At 39.4% G+C, this 22,366-nt stretch overlaps 1 protein-coding gene across 2 annotated transcripts in view; it reads right to left on the bottom strand.

The window, feature by feature from the left end:
• dscamb (Down syndrome cell adhesion molecule b) overlaps positions 1–19,195 on the bottom strand; it is a 131,072-nt gene extending 111,877 nt beyond the window's left edge. For both annotated transcript variants that reach the window (XM_085380084.1, XM_085380085.1), the window contains exon 1: positions 18,287–19,195. In XM_085380084.1, the coding sequence (XP_085236210.1) occupies positions 18,287–18,329 (43 nt within the window). In that variant the 5' untranslated portion in view covers positions 18,330–19,195. The remainder of the gene's footprint in view (positions 1–18,286) is intronic.
• Between the last annotated feature and the right edge of the window lie 3,171 nt (positions 19,196–22,366).

Genomic DNA, 22,366 nt, shown 5'->3' with positions numbered 1-22,366 from the left:
ACCTGCACATGTACACATGCAAAACACTCATTTGAAGATTAGGAATTCAACACACAAAAATTATTATGGAGGTAAGGATCACTGCTGGAGCCTTTCTCCTGAGAAAGGAATATGCAGATATATTGAAAAGTTGGACAGAGACCTATATTTTCAATGTTATATAAAGTACACTACACCACTACACTAAAAAAAAACTATACAGACATTTCATTTAAATGTTTTGACTGTAGTTCAGGGCAGGATAACTATTTATCAAAATACAAACAGACAGTATATTTTTCTGTGAGATTATAAAGCTATATATTTGCTACATTAAGCTTAGATAAAACAGTGTTCTGTATATTGCTCCCCCCCCCCACTACAGTATTTTCTTATAAATGTATTTTTTTCTTACAAAATAATTTAAATAATATTATATTATAAGGGGTAAACTGTGCTTCTGCAAATAGACAGCAAGTGAAAGAGTTTTTTTTCCCCAGGAATATGAATAAATGGCGAAAATAACCTTATCTTTTATGTTAGCTTAAATTAGCGCTATAAAGGCTAATGCTAATTTAAAATAAAATACAAAATAAACGAGCTAACACTGATATTAACACTATGTCAAAAAAGTGCACTCATTTTAGATGTACTTGAAACTTCTAGATTAAAATGTTTAGGCTAACAAAGTTAGTTGTTTTTTGTTGTTTTTTTAGCTAGCTAGAAACCCACAAATGGGATGGTAGCTGTTTATTCTTCCTGTATTAAAACACACTGGTCAGAATCATATCAATTGTTATGTCAAATTAAACAATGCTGTTTTTTCTACTGAGACTGTAATATCACAGGTATCACTGCAATATCTCACCATGCCTGCCTGGTCTCCCTGGTTGGCAAGAATGCAGCCTAAATTTTATTACCAAAAAGGAGCAAAGTGCCTTATATGGCTTGCATTATAGCTTTTAGGGGGCTCTAATCACTTTGTGAGGAAAAATGTAAGACACAATAAAATAATATATTTATAGAAAACACATTTTTGATGCTGTAATTATGGTTTTTAACATGTCAGCTGTGACTCAGACTGTAGTACAGCCCACAAGTAGCAAGTACCAATCAATCAATGTCTGCGTCCCTTTTTTTATACAATACGTGATTCTGCTTGCTGCCTGTCTGCAATATGTTATCTGCCTGTCCTAGAACATGCCCATATGCATACATGCAAAATATTTTCTGCAGATTCATTTGTTTAAAGGGATGATAAGATGTTTACACAACTCATTATGTTTCTCAGATATGTGGAAAAAATAGGTATTTGTTAAATATAGTGTATTATATAGTTTATATCTTATAATATATATTGCATATACAGTTTCTTCAACAATATATAAAGCAGATTGTGTAAATGTCACATATGCGTTTATAGAAAGACTGACTTTTTAAGAGTGGGTGGTCCAAATAAAATTTCTGCAATGTGCACTATATATGCTCCCAGCAGAGAAACTTTCATATACCTGTACAGTCTCTAACATCAAAAAGTTTTAGCCAATTTAAATATTTTAAGACGCTGTGGGATTGTGCGCCGGGTTCTCGATGGGTCTGTGGCACCGGCTAAGATGAAAATAATACATCAAAGTCATATTAAATTCTGATTCATTCTCTTTTTCCAGCTGGCACTGGGAGTATCAATCTTCTCAGTGCTCTGTTGATAATACAGATCGGAGGTGATGGTGGTGGTAGTAGTTTTTTTTTTAGGGGGGTTCAGCCTCACCTGATGGTGCTCAAGGTTAGTGAGAAGGAGAAGACACTTTAAAATCACTCGTGTCAAGATATTTTAAACATACTGCTTTGATTCGTTTTCATTCAGCAGAGAATTTCCCTCATGTGAAATCCAAAATACACAGCTGATTATGCTAAAGACAGTTTGTGTTGTGAATGAGGTGTGTGTGTATGCATGTAGTAAAACGTCATATTTTGTAAACTTCAATTGATTGGATTTGGGGAAGTAAGTGAAGAAAGTTTGTCAATTTTATTTAAACGAAATTAAAAAATACACATAATATTTTTTTTTTATTTAAAAAAAATCCAGTTACAAACAGCTAGCACACTTCAAAGTTTTCCAATCAAATTATTCAAGTGAAGTTAATTGACTCTTGAAGATGTTACAATAGAAAATGTCTCGAGAGAAGATAGATTAAAGAAGTGTGCGGTTGCTTGAAAAGCTTCTATTCTTCGCGAGCATCAGAGAAATTGGATTAGGATTTATGCCACGGCTGTTTTGATATTCGCCTATTTCACATTTAAAAGTAGGTGAGAGCTATTCAATTTAGACTGGCTGAGTGAGATTGATTTAATTTAACAAAGAAATGGACTCTGGTGAAAGTGCGCATATCGCTGCACTGCTCGTTTTCCTAATTGACTAAACTCAGGAGCCAGACCGCAAAATGGTGTGATGACGCATGTACATCACTCCCCTCGACCTCACAAAGAGCAGCAAGTCATGCCCCAACAAATGGCCTCAGGGTCCAACCACTTACTACATTGCCCTGGAGGAAATCAGTAATTGGCATAATTTTTCATGAGCTCAACTGTAAAAGGTGAAATAAATGACACTGTTCAATAATGCATTATATGCATCTATAATTGACTATGATTTTTTTTTTCGGGATCTTCAGAGGGACAGGAGGAATGAGGAAAGCTGTTTTATGTAAACCTTAACTATCACAAGAACTTTTTTAATATTTACCCTCTTTTAAATGTAAGCTTTTTATTCACTAATCTGGTGCTTACTGTCATAGTTTTGAGTGCTATTCTTGCAGTTTCCTATAGCTAGCTCAATTGTATTTTGTTTGCACGTTGCACTTCTGTAATTCCCACTGTTTATGCAACTGGTTTAGGAAGCAATGAGACAGATATTGGAGCAATAATGTTAAAAACTATCATTATTTACTATTTTTTAAGACTTTCAAAGCTATAAAGAAATCTCTACAGGGCTGAAGTGTATGTGTATGAAGTGTTTGTGTTTGGATTGCGTTATAAGCATGTAAGAATATATAAGAACGTATATAAACACATCAAACGCGACTATATCACCAAAAATAAATAAATGCATATAAAATCACACTATTACTTACATCAGCGGTCCCCAACCCCCAGGCCACGGACCGGTAATGGTCCGTGAGTCGTTTGGTACCAGGCCACGAGAGTTGAGGCTTGGGTGTAAAATTTATGGTTTTCTGGGGTTTTATCGGTTTTTAATCAGGGTTTTTTTTTTAATCATTTTTATCATTAACTCGGTTTCCCTGGGTCTTTTCCCGAGTGTTATGAATAAATCTTTTTTTTTGGTAGCAGTGCTGGTTTTCTTTTTTTGTATTTATCCACAAACCCTTAAAGGCCGGCCAGTGAAAATATTGTTGGACATAAACCGGTCCATGGCGCAAAAACGGTTGACTTACATGGAATAATATTATCATTCATTTTATTACATCTGGAGATGTGTTTGTGATTCTGAGTCATAAAAGCCCAATAGAGGCTCTCCTTTTAGCTTTGCTTTGGTCTCCACCCACTCGTGCTAAATGCTACACTAAGTTCACCAGCTAGATGCCAGCTGTCTCCATCTTTTGTTTGGTTATGAAACAATATGTATACATATTTTTTCCCCTTAGAAGAGCTTTCTTGTAAAACTAAAGAGGCGTGAAGAGTGAACAGAAGTTATCCATCATAAAACAATAAGATGCAAGACACAACAGTGGTGTGTAGCGACAGGTGATCATTTTTGGAGAGTTTATTACTAAAAAAAACCCATTGACCATATAAAAATATTCCTTAGAGCACCATTTTGTATTGTGTTATACTGTGTCCTCATTCTATAGTGTTTTTTATGTGCATTATACACGTAAAAACATCACGTAAAAGTTTAAAGGTTTTTATTGGGAAGGTAAGATATGGGAAAATTAGCTCTTTGTTTATTGCCATCTGCTTTAATGGGACGACAAAGGTTGGTAGTGTGTCTGTTGTTAGACTGCCACACAGATATTTAAACATAACTATACAGTTATTTCTTGCAGAGCTGTTGTAATCTATTGTCTGTTTAATGTTATAACTGAAAAACTATTAGAAAAATCTGTTTATTGAGTGTTTGACCTTCTGATGATCTGTTTCAGAGAAGCTGTAACATTCCTACAGAATTACTGTATATACAGCAAACAACACCTATTATGAGCCATAGCTGTGCTCCTTTCCACAGCATAACTGATCGGCTGACAGGCTGTTACCATCCACAGCAGAGCCACGTAAACAGTGAATCAGTGTTAATGCAAGGAAATAAAGATTAGTATACATGGTTGATTCCACAGGTCCTGAAGTCCTTGACTCGCCGCTTAATTATTTTTCAGCCTGACACATGCTCAAAACATGCTACAGTCACTTTTTGTGTGATGTTTTCCTCTCTCATGTGTCCTTGCAAGTTAAGATGAATGGTCCCGGTGCCACATGGGACTTCTCATCCCACACCAACATATTCCATCTTTTATGCAGCTGCTAGTTTTTTTGTCATGAACTCTCTGTGACATGTGAAGAAGAGAGAACAGCAGAAAGCAAACAAGAAGGGGCAAAAAGAGAATCAGAGAGATAGTGGGATTGATTCAGCTTCCCATATTTCAGGGGGCACTTGTGTTGCATCTGTTGAGCGAGCAGATCCATTGTCTGAGTTGTCAACGCCACCGCAGCATGGGGACTCTGCACTGCATGGTAGCGTGGCACCGGGTACCTCATAGTGACAATGTGACAGCAGGAACCTTGGGTAATTAAAGCAGCTCTGTGCTCTGTGCCCTCAGGGCATGTCTGCCTGGGATGTGGAGATCATACCTGGCTCACTCACATTCAACACTAACAGCGGAAGCAATTTTCAACCTTAACAAATTCCTGCTCTGTGCATTTATGGATAGTAGCATTAGTGTGATGTAGGCAGCGCTCGAGCATGTGATCAAGCTTTATTCCCAGCAGCTAAAAATAGGGCCTTGACCTGTGGGTGACCCAAATTTGAAATACACTGTACAGGTACACTGCATTTCATTTAATCTGATTACCATGGATGAAAATCATATTTCACCAAAGTAAGTTATTTTTTCTTTATATCAGTCTATGAACTTGAAAGCAATATGTGTAGAGCTATGTATAGAGCTAGGAGCTCTGATACAGGGAGATGATAACCAGCCAGGGCCAGGGAGTCCACTGTGAGTAAGCATTCCCACTGATCTGATCTGCCCAGAGGCAATACACCACGCATGGAAGTTAAATGACTGTATTCCAATTTGCTCTCATGAATATTAAGCAGGGCTGTGACAGAAAGGGCTGGCTGTACGCAAGCTGCTGATCCACACCGACAGATCAGTCCTCTGATGTCTAGGAGGGGCGGGCAACTCTAAAAACGAGGCCCCCACAGCAGATGAGCCTCCTCCTCCTCCCTGGTCTATTTTCATGTCTTAAATGGGCCAGAGTGGCTGGCTGTCTCATCAAGGGAAAGCCAGAGACCCTGGACTGGTTCTCAGTTAGTATAACTAAGCAATAAAGACGTTGATGTCTAAATTATGCTGCTGCTACTGCTGATGATGATGAGTGCAAGTGAATCTGATGAGGGATTATACCGTAGCAAACTATAGCAGCTCCCTCTGCTGCTGCTGCTGATGAATAAAAACCTCCACTAGTAGAAATCTAATATTGCTATGTAATATAACAAGCGCACTAGAAGGTGGAGGGAAACCAAGGTCTGTAATAAAGTAAACAAAAAAGCACTGCTTTGAAATTGTTGCATATATCCACTGCAGATTTACAAGGAGTTGGATTTTACTATGTGAACCTGGAAAACGCTGCTACTGAACCGCAGCAGCTTCTCCAATTAGACCAAACTTATTACAGATGATTTAAGATTTCAACACCTGCAGTTTTACCTATTAATTAAAATAATTTTCTAATTTTACTAAGACCTGAGGAGAGCAGCACTGCGCTGTTGCCTCTCCTCAACCCAATTAACATGAATAAAACCTGTGTATTTATAGAAAGCTAATGCTAATCCTTTTGACAAACAGGCACAGGATTGTTTGTTATAAATATATTTTAGGGGTGATTTATTCCCACAGGGTGCAACATTGATGGTGTGCTGTATAAAGTAATCCAGCACTGCTAAAAAGAAGCATTTAGTAATGTATTTACTGTATAAACCAATAATTTTTTTGTATGTTACATAAAATAATCAGAGGACTATCCCGTGAACTCCACAGTGGGGGTTGAGTTGTTATCTTTTAATTTTAATAAGTTTGCCAGGTGAAAGTTGATTGAGAGGAGCGAAGATACTTTATATTTATACACCGATTAATAATGTAAATGCTTTTATTTGTGTGAAGGAAACATCAAATGGAAGGAACCAAGTAACAATCAAAGCAGCACATAATCTAGCGAGGGTCTCATTTAATCACTGATTTATTATCTCTGCAGACTCACCACAAACACAGGCATGCTGGATGCCTTTTACATTTAAAACGATGTTACCTTTTTAAATATAAAAGAAAATTTATCAATGAATCAATTTTTGTTTAATTTTTAATAGTAGTTCATCTATTTTAGCTAGCTAGAAAACGCTCTGCTAGGATTAGCTAGGCTAATTCAAGTCAGCACAGCTGTTGCTGCTTTTTTGGAGCATTTTTGGTAGAAGTTTAAAAAGTTTTAACTCCAGTATTGGTGAGTGAAATTATTCTACTTTGTTAGTCTGGCACTTAGCACCAGTTAGCAGGTATCTGTTTTTGTGATGTTTATGGATGTAGCTTGCTAACCCAACTTGCTAATTTGAATAATAACTCCATCCTTTCATCTAAATACAATAACTTCTCACTCGTGCTACTACACACATGTAATGTGCTCACTTATAAGATACCGGTAGCATTGTTCTGCTTGCCTAGAGTCATGGTATAAAGAAAGTAGACCATCTGTCAATATTAAGGTTTATATTGGAGAACAGTTTGGTATACAAAGGAGTTTGTGATCAATTCAAAGGCTGCAAGGCGCCCAGGCCCTGTGGCTGCAGAATAAGCCGCAGTCATCTCCAGCAGCTCTGTGGAGCTTTTCTATAAACACAACACTGTGCATTACAGTCAGAAATCTCCACTATGGTCTCATTTGTCTAAAGGACATTGTTACACAGGTCTTGTGAGCTTGTTGCAACTTTCTTAGCTGTGCCGTCATGTCCTTTTCAGTGACAGTGTCTTCTCCTGCCTTCACCCTTCCAAACCTGTTCATTCTTTTTTTAATTGTACTGTCATGAACTTTTAACATTTAACATGCTAACTGAGGACTGTAAAGTCTGACATGTAGCACTGAAGGATTTGTTGCAGTTTCTCAGCTTCTCATTGCTCAGTCTGACCTTGTGGTGAATTTGCTAGGAAATTGACTCCTGAGAAGACCGGTAACTGTCTTGAATGTTCACTGTAGAATGATGGACTTCAGACTGTTTGGAAATGGCCTTATAGCCCTTCCCAGATTAATAGACGGCAGCGGTTGCATCATCTAAAATAGTTACTGATGTCTTTCCTCTGTGGCATCATGTTAACACACACCTGAATGCTCCGGACCATCAAACTGCCAAACCTTCTGTCTCATAGAGGGCCTCCCATGCTCTGATGATCAGTTAATCAAGTCCATTTGACTAGCAGGACTTGGCTTCTACTTACCCTCTTAATTCTTGTGGATGCCACAAGGTTGTACTTAGTTTTTCACACACTTTGTCTACATTTTGGCTTAATTTTTGTTAAATAAATAATGACGCAGTGTAAGGTCTGAGGTTCTGAGGTTGTATTTTCCTAATTGCAAGATCGGCTGTGGCCAAGATTATTATGTTTGATACATAAAAATTTAGAATTTAAAGAGGATGTGCTTTTTTTTTACCATAACTGTATATTTTCTGCCACAGTTTTTATTCAAATAATACATCGCTAAATCAGTAACCCATTCTCTTAAGAAACATATGCAAATACATCCTTTAAAGAAGTAAGTCCAGCTTCATCGAAGAGTCTGCGTTGCTATGGCTCTATATTTATAATGATGACTTTATAGAACAGTCAGGCCCAGGTTTGTCAGAAATAGACATCATAATCTTCTATCCTTTAAGACTGTCTGTATGTATTCAACAGGTTTGATTGAGCCTTCACTGGATATAATCAAATCACCTCCAAAATAATCTAATGGTCAACATACACTGCCTTTCTTGATAACATGATTAAGCAGCAACATTCTCACTGAACAGATGCTTTTTCAGTCTACCAGAGGCCCAACCTCAGTTAGACAAGCAGATATCACACATACTGGACAAGCAACCTTATTATGTCACCCAGCATTAAGTCTAAGGGCCTTCAGAAAAGTTGCTGCTGTTGGATTTATCATAACTGCTGTCCACCTGGATGGTACCTAGGGAGCTCCATGGTGGTTTCATAGGGGTATATGAGAAGCTTCTGAAGAGGCTGACCTGACACAGATAGCCTTTGGCCCTCAGGCTTTGTTATTTTATCTGTGCCAGCTAAATCTGTTAGGTAGCCATGGCACACCTGTGCAAAATATGCAGAGGAAACTTTTTCTGTTTACTTAGAAGTCAAAGCAAACACCTGATTTCACAACACAAGCATCAGCAAACTCACATAACCAATTCGATTTACGTACAGAGGAGGTGCAACAGAGATAGTTAAATCCAGACCACAGAAAACTGATTGTCGATATTAGCTCTGAGGAAATAATGCAGGTTCTGGGTGTCTAAACATAGCCAGAAGGAAGCAGCTACAATGAGCAAACTTCTGCAGGAGTTGACACTGAAAGGAAAAACAAATTAAACTTGTTGCCAGCGAACACGATTTGCAGATATCTTCACCATCAGCATTTGGATGTTTGTTTGCTAACGCGACGCCCATGCTCAGTATCACATATGCTTTTTTTGGTTTCTTCCTGTTCTGTCAGCCTTTTTCTGTGTTTTTAAATGAGCCGTTGGTTTGAATTGCACTATCATTTGAAGCCCGCCTTGTTCTTCCAGCTGATTGCAGCGTCCTTATTAGCTTTTTTGCGACCCTCCTGAACTCGATTTTGAGAAGTGCTTTACACTTGTAATTTTATTGCTACCAATACTGCACAGGTAATAATACAATTATTGCCTCGGTTACCCTTTTAAGATACATACCCCTGTCCCTGTTTTGTCCAAGAGATGTCTGTGACCAGCAGCTGGTAGAGTGTGTTAATGTGGATGTCACAGCAGCTGGCTGCTCTCATCCTGTTAGCTCTGCCTGCCATTATCAGGCCCTCCAACCGCCACCACCTACTCCCCCTCCAAAGCTGCTGTGATTGCTGCTGCGTGCCGTACTCATTTTAATACTCCAGACTCATTTGACCGTCTTTATGGACTTATCATATTAAACATTTATCACAGCCATTTCCCTAAATCAAGCATGTTTATTCAACACTTAGGGGACCACAGCCGGGATCCTTTCAGCACCCCCACCCCCGGCACACTCACACATTTCACACACACACACATCTTTATTTTCTCCTTTTCCTTGTTTCTCTCCGTTCCTCCTCTACTCTCCCTCAGCCCCCCTGGCTTGCTTTATTACAGTCCTCGTTTCCCTCTGTACGCCTGCCTGAATAAAATGAGAGGCAGTTTTGTACAGTTTCTTCCCTTTTCCTTTCCGGTCATCCTTTCCTCCAGTGGCTAGGACACAAGGGGAATTGTGCTGTGCGAAGCCGAGCAGCCAAGCAGACACAAACGTATTCTGAGCATTTAGTTCTTTGAATGAATCGAGTTTTAATTTAATCATCTGATCAAACACTAATTAGCATAATCACTTGTGGGGATGGATGGTCTAGATAGAGACACAGAGCAATACATAATAGACCCCGTCTATGTGTTGCTAAATGTCTGCGGGACACTTAAAAACACATACAGTATATAAATGTTACAAGCTTCTAGGGACCCATGTGGGGCTTTGCCCAAATTACCTCCTCTTGCACGAACAATAGAGGGAAGTCTTCTTCAACAGCACAGCCCCAGCAAAGTGATATATTCACTGCTACACTACCCTACAATCAAATGCACTGAAGCCAGGCCCCGCGTCCTCTTATTTGATCTTGGACAAGATGGCTTACTGCAGCATCACACCTTGGCCTGAGCAAAGGAGGTCTGGGAATTCTAGGAATACCACAAAGTGCTAAGATTATTGACAATGCACTCAGTCTCACACCGGGCCGAGGGATCGATGAGTGGCCAGAAGGACATAAATCAGACTCCTGTGGCTCCACTCCATGTCACACACTAGCCCACCCACCCCACTTCCCAATTAAACTCACGTACGCACTGGTTTGCATGCACACAGGAACACACACTCCGTAAAGCCTCCCGACACATTATATATATACTTCACATGAACACCAGGAAATACAGCACTACCTTCCACATCTCATACACACACACACACACACACACACACACACACAGGCATATTCTCACACACCTTACAAACAAGATGACAGCGCTTTAAAAATGGCCAGCTAAAAATAACCGCCACTAACTTGGTCTTAAATCTTAGCATCTGTGCCAGGTTTAAAAATAAGGAGCAATGTCAAGAGACCAAGCTGGACCCATTTGTCTTTCTGTCACTCTGTCTATCCAGCTTTGCCTCCTCCGTTATCCCGTAGCCTACTTTAATATTCGGACAACGGAGCATGAGACACTGGGACAGACTTGATGATGAAATATCTCCAGGAAATGCATTTTTGAATAAACTGACTGAGATGCAGATTTGAATATACAAGGAGGGTCCATGAAAAGCCAAGCTCAGAGGCATCACTGGAAAGAAAGAGACAGGCTGGCAGACAGTTGGTGAGCCACAATACATCAGGCATGCATCATGCTAAGGACAAAGTCACGCGAATCAATTCAGCCTTGGGCTACCAAGTGAGTCGAGTTCAATTCCTGGACCTGGTATGTGGATGGCTGGATTAACAGCCAGTATTTATGAGGTGCAGTGTGATTGTTTGTCTCTAGGGGTGATGGATAGCAAACTTGTCGCACCTTCAACACCTGTCTTCCACGATGGGCAAAAACTGTGGTGGGATACTCACCACAAGTGAGCCTGCAGACACACACACACACCAATGAGACCCAAAAAGGACTACTGGTGTGCGTGCACATATAATCTATATTTTATGAAAAGGTCATGCATGTTTTTATATTTGACACAAGTATTAAATAACATTTCTCTGTCCTGTTTGGAAAAAGGGAATCAAAACTGGATTGAATTTCACAAAACCAAGTTTCTTCTGGCAAAACAGCAGCACATAAAAACTGCAAATAGAGAAACAAGGTTTTACTTCTAATGAACTCGTTTTGGGGGGATATTGTCACAAAGGCTCATGCAACCTTGTAACAATATAATCTCATGTTTAGAATAATTGCTATTTAAAGCAAACATCTGATTGGAAGCAGATCACAAACTAAAGCAAGTTAGCAAAGCTAACTTAGAACACTTTAAACCCAAAAAAGATACAAAAGTTATTGAGAAGATTGAGTAGTTTAATTAAATTGTGCTACTAACACTTTGGGTTTGATGAGACACATTTTGTTCATTTTTGAATAAACTATACTTCAATAACTTGAAGCTTTTTGAGAATTTTTTTTCTAAACCAGTTCCTGACTAACATTTGGAAACCTCACTGCAACTATGAAAAAGAAATAAATGAAATAACATGTTTTTTTTTATATATGTAGTTGCCTGGTGAGTGTGTTGAAATTTGTTTTTTGTTTTACACACCTTCATTTTTGACCAATTGCAATTAGGTGTGCAACCAACTTGTCACCCAGAGGTTGATTGTGCAACAACCTTCTAACTATTTTGGATTGTAAGGTTATTGCAGAGGTCACCTGGTGGGAGCCAACCTGTCTGCAAACAATCGCAGTGTGACTGCAACCACTCCCAGACAGATTGACGAAGGTTTTCAGATAACTTCTGTCAGATTGACTGCAACGTGTTGGCAATCTGAGTCAGGACCCGTCTCTTTCTAATTGGCTTTCTACTTAACTTATCTGGTCGCTAACTGATTTTATTCTGGTTATAGTCCTTTATAAAAGTGAGGTTGCTGAGTGCCTGTGTCATTTTGCACTTAAATTGTCATCTTGCAGAAACTATGTCACTATTTATGGAGGAATTTCTGAATTTCAAATCAGACGGAAACTGACTTGCAACAGATCTGCAAGTTTTCATCATTAATCGCCACATTATCTCAGACAGATCTCACAAACTTGCCAGCTTAACCCCATTCAGTCAAACTGAGAGCAGACTGACTCTGTAATATGCCATTTTATCCCACCAAAATCACTCTGAAGACAGCAGCTGACTGCGAGTGCACACAAACCTGCTCAAAGGTAATGATATGGCAAGCTATTTTACAATATCGTTGGTCTGACGTCACTGTTACATAATTTAAAAAAAGGCAATCAGCTTCCTCAAATGTTTGAGTGCTTTTAACTTATTTGGGCAAAGAGAGCGGGCCACAGTGTACTGTTGTATCAACACATATTTATTCATTCAGTATCTTCTGCCTGTGCTGATCATGTCACAGTTGGTTAACTTGTCATATCCAGACTGATAATGTACAGTACAGTACGATACAGAGTACTAATAAAATGATAAAGTTGACTATGTAACAGGTTTTGTAGGCGTGTTTGTAACTGGGATTAACCAAACTCCAGTTAATATACAAATTTTTGATTGAATGCTGTTATAAGTTGCGTATAGGACCTTGTTTCATTCTTGATGATCCACATGTTTGATTTGGGAAAGATTTTACACTTTATACCTCTCCTGATGCAACCCTGCAGATATATCCAGGTTTGGAACTGAAACTGGGAGTACACTGGCTCGAGACCCCCTGTTATGGTGTATGGTTTGGAGACAGTGACACTAACGAAAAGACAAAAGGCCAAGCTGGAGGTGGCAGAGTTGAAGATGTTTAGACTTAACCAGGATAGACAGAATTACAAATGAGTACATCAGAGGAACAGCTCAGGTCAATCATTTTGGAAACAAACTTTTGACCTTGAAAAAGTTTTATTAAATCAGAATTAGCACCTTGCAGTAGATCTTCACGTTTCAGGTTTTGCATCAAGAAGAGCGGTCTGTAGGTCTGCGGGTCTGTTATTGAGACACTCACTGGGTCTTTTGTCATAAGTGGGCGTGTTCCAAACTACTTTGAAACTAAAATCAACAGAAAACCACTTCTGCAGAGGAGAGCAGAAGTGGTTCACTGGTCTTTTTTAAACTGTCAAATAAAGCTTCTACACCAGTTCCCCCACTACAGTACCTGTGCAGTGTAGCCCAGTAATATAACATGTCCCTTTGACAGGTGCTGAGTGAATTAAAAACATCCTCTCTACTGAGAACCCTCTCTGAGAGGGAAACCCCCGCCAGATGTACTACAGCCTCACTTTGCACACATGATCAAACACCTACATCTGGGTGCTGAGGGCTTTTCTGCTCTTCCCCGCAGATGCTAAATGATATCGTTAACATTTTAATGCAAGAGACATTTACACGCGGGCTTGCGCAATTACACCTCCGATTCAGTGGAATCCTGTCAGACACAGTGTGATCGGTAATTAGATTTTACATTGGGTGAAATGCAGCACACACACATAAGCATGCGCGCACATGCACGAGTCACCAAAGCTTGCTCCTAATTAGGGAGCTAGACAGGCTCGAGGAGGTATGGTACAGTAGAGTAGCCCTCATTATACAGCTGGGATGTATGAACTAGGGGATATCTATTATGATCGCACATCAGGGTATCCATTACCCAACATTAGCACCTCTTTCAACTGGAATCGCGCGCAGAGTTCAAAACGTAACCCAACAAACCTTCACACAACTCAGACAAGTGAGGAAGAGTTAAGTGGGTTTGTAAACTTAATTTAGCCCATTAGATATTCAGATCAGAGTGAGACTGCACAAGATGATCTATCACTTGACTGTACGCTGGGTGCTTTCATGGGGTAATTTGATTTCAAGAGCTATGATACTGCTTGTGCAACCAAATCCTAATTGGTAATTAGTAAACAGACTACTAGTCGTGAGTGCAACAATAAGGGTGGTCAGGTTTCTCTCCATTTGCTTTACAGACCCGGCCGCTGGGAGGCCGCTGATCTTTAGACATTTTTACAGAGGCATCTCCGACAAAAGGAGGCTCTCATCACTGCACTGGCTTTATCGCCTTCATGTAGATTTATTACCACACAAACACTCGTCCCACCTTCTATTTGCAGCCAAGTTCAATCTATCCATCCACCCCAGTCTCCGCAGCATTTCCATCTAGTGTTGCAGGTTGCTAATAATGTGGGGTCATGTAAAATTGGCAGGCTAACTGATGTTGGCAGCTATTTACTGTACTGTAAGCTACACTGGGATGGATGCTCTGGAAGAGCTTCCTTATTTTGGTGTGTGTGTGTGTGTGTGTGTGTGTGTGTGTGTGTGTGTGTGTGTGTGTGTGTGTAGTCCGCGAAAGGTCACAGCTAATTGAGATCAAAATTTGATTGCATGATTTCCTGACCTCTACATAATAGTTCGTTTATTGAAGAAATACGAGATAAGTCCTTTTTAAGTCACGAGCGTCGGGTTAAGCCGCGTGCATGTCTACAAATCATCGCAGTCTTGGTGGGGACTCTGTGAGAAGCCTTGTCTCATTATATCTTTGCAACGAGAATTTGAATAGGCCGGTTTAGCTTGCTGTAGTTTTGCCCAGAGGCAACTTTCAGGCAGAGATATTTAATGGTTCCTCTCCTGTACTGATGACTGAATTTATAGATGCTACTTTGATAGGTGCAGGAAATAGCAAGAGCATAAAGTCTTAAACGGAATACAAAAAGTAATTGTGCCTCTTGGCTGGTGAATATGTCAGATTTAACATTTTAATTTTCATAAAAAGAGTAATAAGGACCGGGGTTGTCTTTTGCTTCCTTTTGATAATAAACAATCAATTGCAAAGATAAGGAAAGCAATTAAAATGTGACATTTTTGAGCATTGTGTGGTTGCGAATCCGTTTCCCTTTCTTTAATTGAGTTCATTAGGCTGATATCCAGTGAATGTACGCAAAGAACACAGAGAACCCAGAAGCGCTGTGAGGTGCTCGGTTATAATATGGTTGCTTATAACACCTGTGGACACAACGATGTAACGAGATGTGATTAGCTTTGGGTCGGGAGCTTCCAGGTCAGCACGGTTTGCAGACAAACTCACAGTTCCCATCAGGAATAGTCTAATATTTCCACAGGTGTGCCATTTTTTTATTTTTTAAAAAGGTTTCCAGTTTGTGAAGAATTATTAAGCCCAACCTAGTGAATGAAATCATCCGGTTATCCAATGTTATGAACGGGAATTCTGAACTGCATGGTATTTTCTTTGCACAACACCACATCATATGGCTTTCTTTCCCCCCATACGGTGAAGAGTGAATGGGTGAACGTTTTAGGACGCAGCCCCTAACACCCATTAAGGAGGTTACCATAGAGACAGGCCAGTGTGCACATGATAGGCCTAACTCTGAAACAGCAAGAACTGTCTGGAATCCAATCTCCGTGCTGGCTTCCATCTACAAGGTCATTCATTCATTCTGACAATGACTACTCAGCCGATGAACACCTCATTTTCATGATAATCAACCATATATATATATAGCCAGGGTCCTGTACATAATGGGAAAATCAAATATAAATGATAGAAAAAGGTAAAGATACTTTAAAATTCACTTATACACACACACATACATATATATATATATATATATATATATATATATATATATATATATATATATATATATATATATATATATATATATACACACATATATACATATATATATATACACATATATACACACATATATACATATATATATATATATATATATATATATATATATATATATATATATATATATATATATATATATATATATATATACATACACATATATACACACATATATATATATATATATATATATATATATATATATATACACATATATATATATACACACATATATATATATATATATATATATATATATATATATATATATATATATATATATATATATATACACACATATATATATATATATATATATATATATATATATATATATACACATATATATATATATACACATATATATATACATACACATATATATATATATATATATATATACACACATATATATATATATATATATATATATATATATATATATATATATATATATATATATATATACACACACACATACATATATATATATATATATATATATATATATATATATATATATATATATATATATATATATATATATATATATATATATATGTATGTATGTATGTGTGTGTGGGTGTGTAATGATTGCAGTGCAAATAACAAGCACAAAAAGTGTAACGTCTGCACTCAAGGCTGTCTATTGCTTAATCCCTATCAGTTGCCTCAGGCCTCCTCAATAATCCCTTAAGCAATAAACGGACACAATCTTGCATGGCAGTTGATCTAATGTCAGAGTCAGATGATTATGATTAATGAGGATTCCTTATTGTTCCTTTATGAGTTTCAGCACAAGCTGGGCTGAGGGAGATACCATTTTATATGGAGTCAATGTCAATAAACGGCACCGACGGAGGGTTGCCTCAGCACCGAAAACGCGTTGGCACAGAAACAAAAATCCATTTCGAAGCTTTATTTTATCATTCCGGCCAGAGGGGGGAAAATCCATTTTGGGGGCATACTATAATATATCACAGCCCCTTGATGCGGTTGAATGTATTCATACCTGTAAATCCCCACTTCCCTAATTTTTCTTTTGTGAAATCTCTTTTTTTTCCATACAAAAGCAACCGACCACTGATTTTTTTTTTTCAATCCCCATCTTGTCACCCTGATGTCTCCCAGACATGTTTCCATTTTCTTTCCTTCTCCTTCTTCAACTCTCCCTTTTTCTTCCCCTGTTTTCGTACACACCCAGTCGGCCATAATCCCTCCCTGTAGAAGGGACTCTGGCCAATAAGTGAATGCAATAAACTGTATCAATTTTCCACCATTGATTTTATATATATGCATATATACGCACTGTGAGAGTGTGCAAATATACCTGCATGGTGTCTCGCATGTGTGCAATGGCACAAATGCAAGCAACTGCACTTGTGTACACGAAAAACAGCGACAAGATGCACGACCAGGTCTGAACGTCTCAATTCCAGCATTTGAATGGAAAAAATGCATTTCACACTCTTTTCACGAGTAAATTTGTGAAGTACTTTTGCATTTGCAGACAAATAAAATACAAAAATGACCCCTGAGGACTGTGTTTCATCCAAAAACATTACACCTGTACTGTTCATTACATTCGTTGCATGAACATTTTGTACTAATGGTGCACGCTTTCTCTCTGCTAACTACATTTTAAGGTAAATAAACAAAAAGCTGAGCTCACATTTGTAACAAAACTGGTTTTGCAGGTGCTGCGAACACCCTGCTCAAGCCAGAAATATAATTTAATTTTTTTAATTAAAAAACAAACAAACCCCAAAACGTTAAAATGCAAATACGAATGACTGCCTTTAAAGATCTTTGTATAAACTGGCCTTTTTTTTTATGCTTTAGTGTCAATTTAGGCCATTTGAACTTGAAAAATATGCTCTCTGTGGGGGATGGGGAAAGGGTTAAACCAAATGTCCATTATATCAAAGACGTCACTTATTACTAAGGGCCACAGTGGAACAAGGTTGTGACAGAAAAAAATAAGTATCATTTGGTATAAAACAAAAACAAATATTATTAATATGATTCAAATGAAAAACTATTCAAACTTGACATAATATCCAACTATTGCAATTAAACAGACTGACTACAGGCACACTAACAACATGGTATAGCCGTTTTATTTCTCCTGGTTCAGGGTGTATATCTGAAGGCCAGATATGGGTCTAATGGTTTGTAGGAGAGCTTGAGGGATTTAAAACGCAATTCATGCCTCGCCCGTCTCTCCCCCTCTATCAGGGGTGTCAGCCTTTTGACAAGCATATAAAATCCATTTCATGTGGGTCACAGGTGACCTCCATCCTCCCTCCTCAGTCACTTAGCTGTCTACCAGTGATTTGCCTTCTGCAGTATGTGATGAGCAATAATAATAATAATAATAATAAAAATAATAATAAAAATATGAGCAGGTGCAACTTACCATTCAAGATGCTCTGGGAAAAGATAAAAGCCAATATCCACATGCCCTGCTCCGTTCAATCCCCCCAAGCTATGCTTTCTCTTCTTCCTCTGACCGGTGCCTCCCTGGGTTTCTCTTCTGTGCGCTTGGGCTAAGGTTAAACATTTGCCACTGTCTTGAAGCAAACCGGTCCAAGTCTCTACTTTTAATATCTCCTTCGTACTTTTTTGTTACACTGATTTGGTTTCTGGGATGTCTCGGAGCATAAATGCGCCTCTGTGATTTTCTTGGGGAGAGCTCTGCTCAGACTCTCCTTCCTGTGCTCCGCGTCTTGCTGCTTGTCCCTGTTATTCAAAAGGATGCTGAAGGGGTGAAGCCCAGGTGTGTGTGTGATGCTGAGTCAGAGCCGGGTTAGAGCGGATCCTGGGAAAAGAAATTAAATCCGAAAACAAGAAAGAAACAAACAAAAATTAAAATTTAGAAAAAATGGTTAAACTAAATCTTTAAAAGAAAAATGTCCGGTTTCAGGTTTCCTGAATAAAACACTGGAAGACGGATCATCCTTGAAGGTAAAAATAAATGAATAAATAAAATGTTACAAAATTAAAACAACTAAAAGAGAAAAGAAGCAAAGAGAAGAGAGAGGGCGGTGGCAGAAGAATGAAAAGCAGGTTTTTTGCTCAGACTCCAAAGTCAGATCATCTTCATCGCCTCTGTGCGTCCAGCAAGAGGCGAGCAAGCGCATCTTCTCCGCTGCCGCTCTCTAATCGCACCACACTGACTCTCTGAGCATTACACAGAATAACCCTCTCCCCTGCCCCTGCAGACGCTTTAATTCCTCATTGCCTTAAAGGAGCAGAGGCGGCAGCCGGTCGCTCCTCGGGGCAGGATACTGTTGTGGAGGTGGAAGAGTGTGAGAGCACGCAGCGAGTGGGGCATTTGCATTAAGGAAATGAGCTGCACCTGACGCACCAAGGTACCAAAGATTTTTACGCACGGGGTTGTATCAGCTCAAACAGAAAGCGCTGTCTGCTGGCGTGCAGGTGTACGCGGAACACGCCGCTGTGCCCCAGATCTGGCTTGAATTTAGTTCCTAATGTTTTTCTTTCGTGTGTGAAAACAGAAGCGAGCTCCCCCGTAATAATGGGAATCTACAAGGACACCCAGTGACGCGTATTTTCTGTTGTTTAAGTAGAAAATGTAGTTGTTTTTTTCTTTTAAACTGAATAACAACGTGAACTTGATTGATGAGATTTAATAATCGCATTGAACAGAAGATAGGAGGGGAAGGCAGCCACTCTGTCAGGGGGAAGAAAAGGGGTTAAGATGAAGAGCCCCCCCACCCCGAAGACGCACATACTCACACAGTTTATATCGCCTCCCTCAACCCAATAATCCACCACTCACCACCACCACCAACCCCCACTACCACCACCCCTCCATTTTAATGCCTGCCTTGAAGTCAAGGGTATAGCTGTGGAAGCCTGTGGGCCTGGCCGGGTTACACTCAGTGTGATATAACCGCCAGCTCATGCTCTGTCCCACATGACAGAATACATTGCAAGTGAGATTCCAGCTATATACCCCCAAGACACTCATTTTGTATGCTCATATCCTTACAAGTCTGAATGTGTACGAAGATAAATAAATAGAAGGTTTCATGGTGAAAGGCTATACTGACTACATTTGTAGCGCTAATAGCTGCCTTTTAAGTTGGTAAAGATGCTGAGCTGAGAGTTCTCGGTTCAGCTATTTTGATCTTTGCATTTTGCTGCTGTCCAGTCTGGTTTGTCCCTGTGTCTAATCTGTCACAGCGTTCTTCCTGTTTCTCTCCACACTCCAGCAGACAAACAGGAGCGTTGTTTGCCTCAAAACTGTTCAAGTAGTACTCAGATATTTGTATTTACTCATGTTTGATTGGTCAGATATTGTCTGGATTTTTTTTTTTTTACTACTAATGCTACTCCAGAATGTCTGTTTGAATGAGTGATGCTGTTTTACTTTTTGCCTATACGTGCAAGATAAATCCAAACAAGTTTAAGACTGGAGGAAAGGAGAAAGTGCTAGTGTTTCAGGGCAAATGGTTAAAGATCTGGGCTGTCATTTAGAGCTGATTAGGAGCACTGTGCTGGTTTTTTGGCTGTAAATTCTTGGCATGGAAGAACAGCTGAGTTGATTAGCTGCTGCAGAATGTGAGATATGATCATTTGCCGTGCCATATTTTTATCCAAGCTTTGTTTTCGCCTCGCTTGCTGCCCATACTCATTCACAGCAGTCACACTTAAATACTGTAATACAGAAACAAGGTTTCATCATCTGTTTCCAATAAGCTATTTTAAAATGAAAGTAAAACACCTTGCTCAAGGGCATCTCTGTAAAGTTCAAGGACTACGTGTTAGTGATGCCGAAGGCAAAGCCCATTCATGCCCTACAGGTAATCAAATGGAGCAGAACTGCCCGTAGTTTTCCTCGGTTCAGCCTTTTTAGTAATGTTAAAAGAAAGCTTTTCCACAACTAAAGGTGACATCCGCAGCCTGTCAAGACAAACAGTTCTTAGAGAGGGAGGAAAAAAAGGCTTTGACTGTGGGTTCAAGGGATTGAGGGAGGGATCCATGGCATTAGAGACTGCCATCTGACATTTTAGGGGAAATGAAGCATTGGTGTAATCAAAGTCCTTATAACGTCTCTGGTGTAATCTCGCTCAGCAAACAGGATTTTATGAGAAGCTGAAATTAAAACTTTGGCAGTGAAATAGATAAAGCAAAGCTAATCAAAAGGTGATATTTGTTTGCCTTTGAAAACTAACGTTTGGCGTCACAAAGCATGGAATAGAGGCAATGACACAGCCTCACCTCAGCACATAGGTCAGGGGCATATGTACTGTGTGTGTACACTATATACACCGTCACACTGCTGTACGCACGCCCCGAATGAGGGCGCTTCCAGTAAAAGCACAATTTCACAAAGTGTGTTTGACAGCAAACAAGCACAGTGTAACATCAACACTGACAACATGACCTCACAACAACCAAATTACAGCCGGTGTGTTTGATGACTCAACTCATATTCATTTCAGCAAAGAACGCTCACATTGCTGGACTGCGATTGAGGAAAAAAGGCTCTAACCTGTATTTATTAGGGGTGCAACGATATTCGTATCGATATTGAACCGTTCGATACAGTGCTTTCGGTTCGGTACGCATATGTATCGAACAATACAACATTTGTAATTTATTTTATCAATTTTCCTTCTGACGATGCTGTCTGTGTTGAGCGCTCAGTGAATCTGTGTTCGACTACTCCGCCTAGGCTGCACTGTCGAGCGCAGATCCACTGAGCGCTCAACACAGACAGCATAGTCAGAAGGAAGAGCGCAGGGCAAGCTAGCGAGACAGAAGTTAAGCTCTCCTTGCAACAGGCAAATTGAACGTCATTCAGATCTGGCGTTTGGAATTATTTTGGTTTTCATGTGACGTATGACCCTGAAGGTAAGCGAGTCATGGACTAAAGTAAAACAGTATGTTGAATGTGCCATGCAATGCTCAATTACATTGGTGTGAACTAGTGTGTTAGCGCAGTTAGCTCGTTAACGTGTTGGCCGTCTAGCCCCATGCACGGAGTGATCGGCGGTAGCTCGTTAACGGAGATTTGCCGTGTTGTGGCGTTAAGGTCATTTCAACGAGATTAACCTGAAAGCACTAGTGGGAACACAACGAATATGACTGCACATTTACGCTGACATCATCGTAGTGCAAAGACAAGTGGAAGCAGACAAAAAAAAGCAAGCATGCTACTAACTTTAGCCGAGTCATTTAGACAGCTGTTAGCACATGATTCTCCTTATGCTGCTGAGAATATAGCCCAGAAGAAGCGGATAGTATAGCTTTTATTTTGGAAAGAGACATTTCTCTGTAATAAACTCTCTTTTCCAAAGATGAGTGATTCCTCAATCAGATACAGGGCTTGCAATATCGCTAGCCCGACGTCCTGGAGCTAGCGATTTTTTCAGTCGGGCTACCAAAATCTATCTCTTCCCTGCCCGTCGGGCTATTGTAGGAAAAATATATGTCAATGCTTCTGCATTCTTTCGGAAATGTAGCT

This window comes from Rhamphochromis longiceps, linkage group LG14, assembly GCF_057381845.1.
Source record: "Rhamphochromis longiceps isolate RC_006_pf linkage group LG14, R_longiceps_female_GT1.1, whole genome shotgun sequence".
NCBI lineage: Eukaryota > Metazoa > Chordata > Actinopteri > Cichliformes > Cichlidae > Rhamphochromis > Rhamphochromis longiceps.
This window is presented reverse-complemented; position numbering and strand designations above follow the sequence as displayed.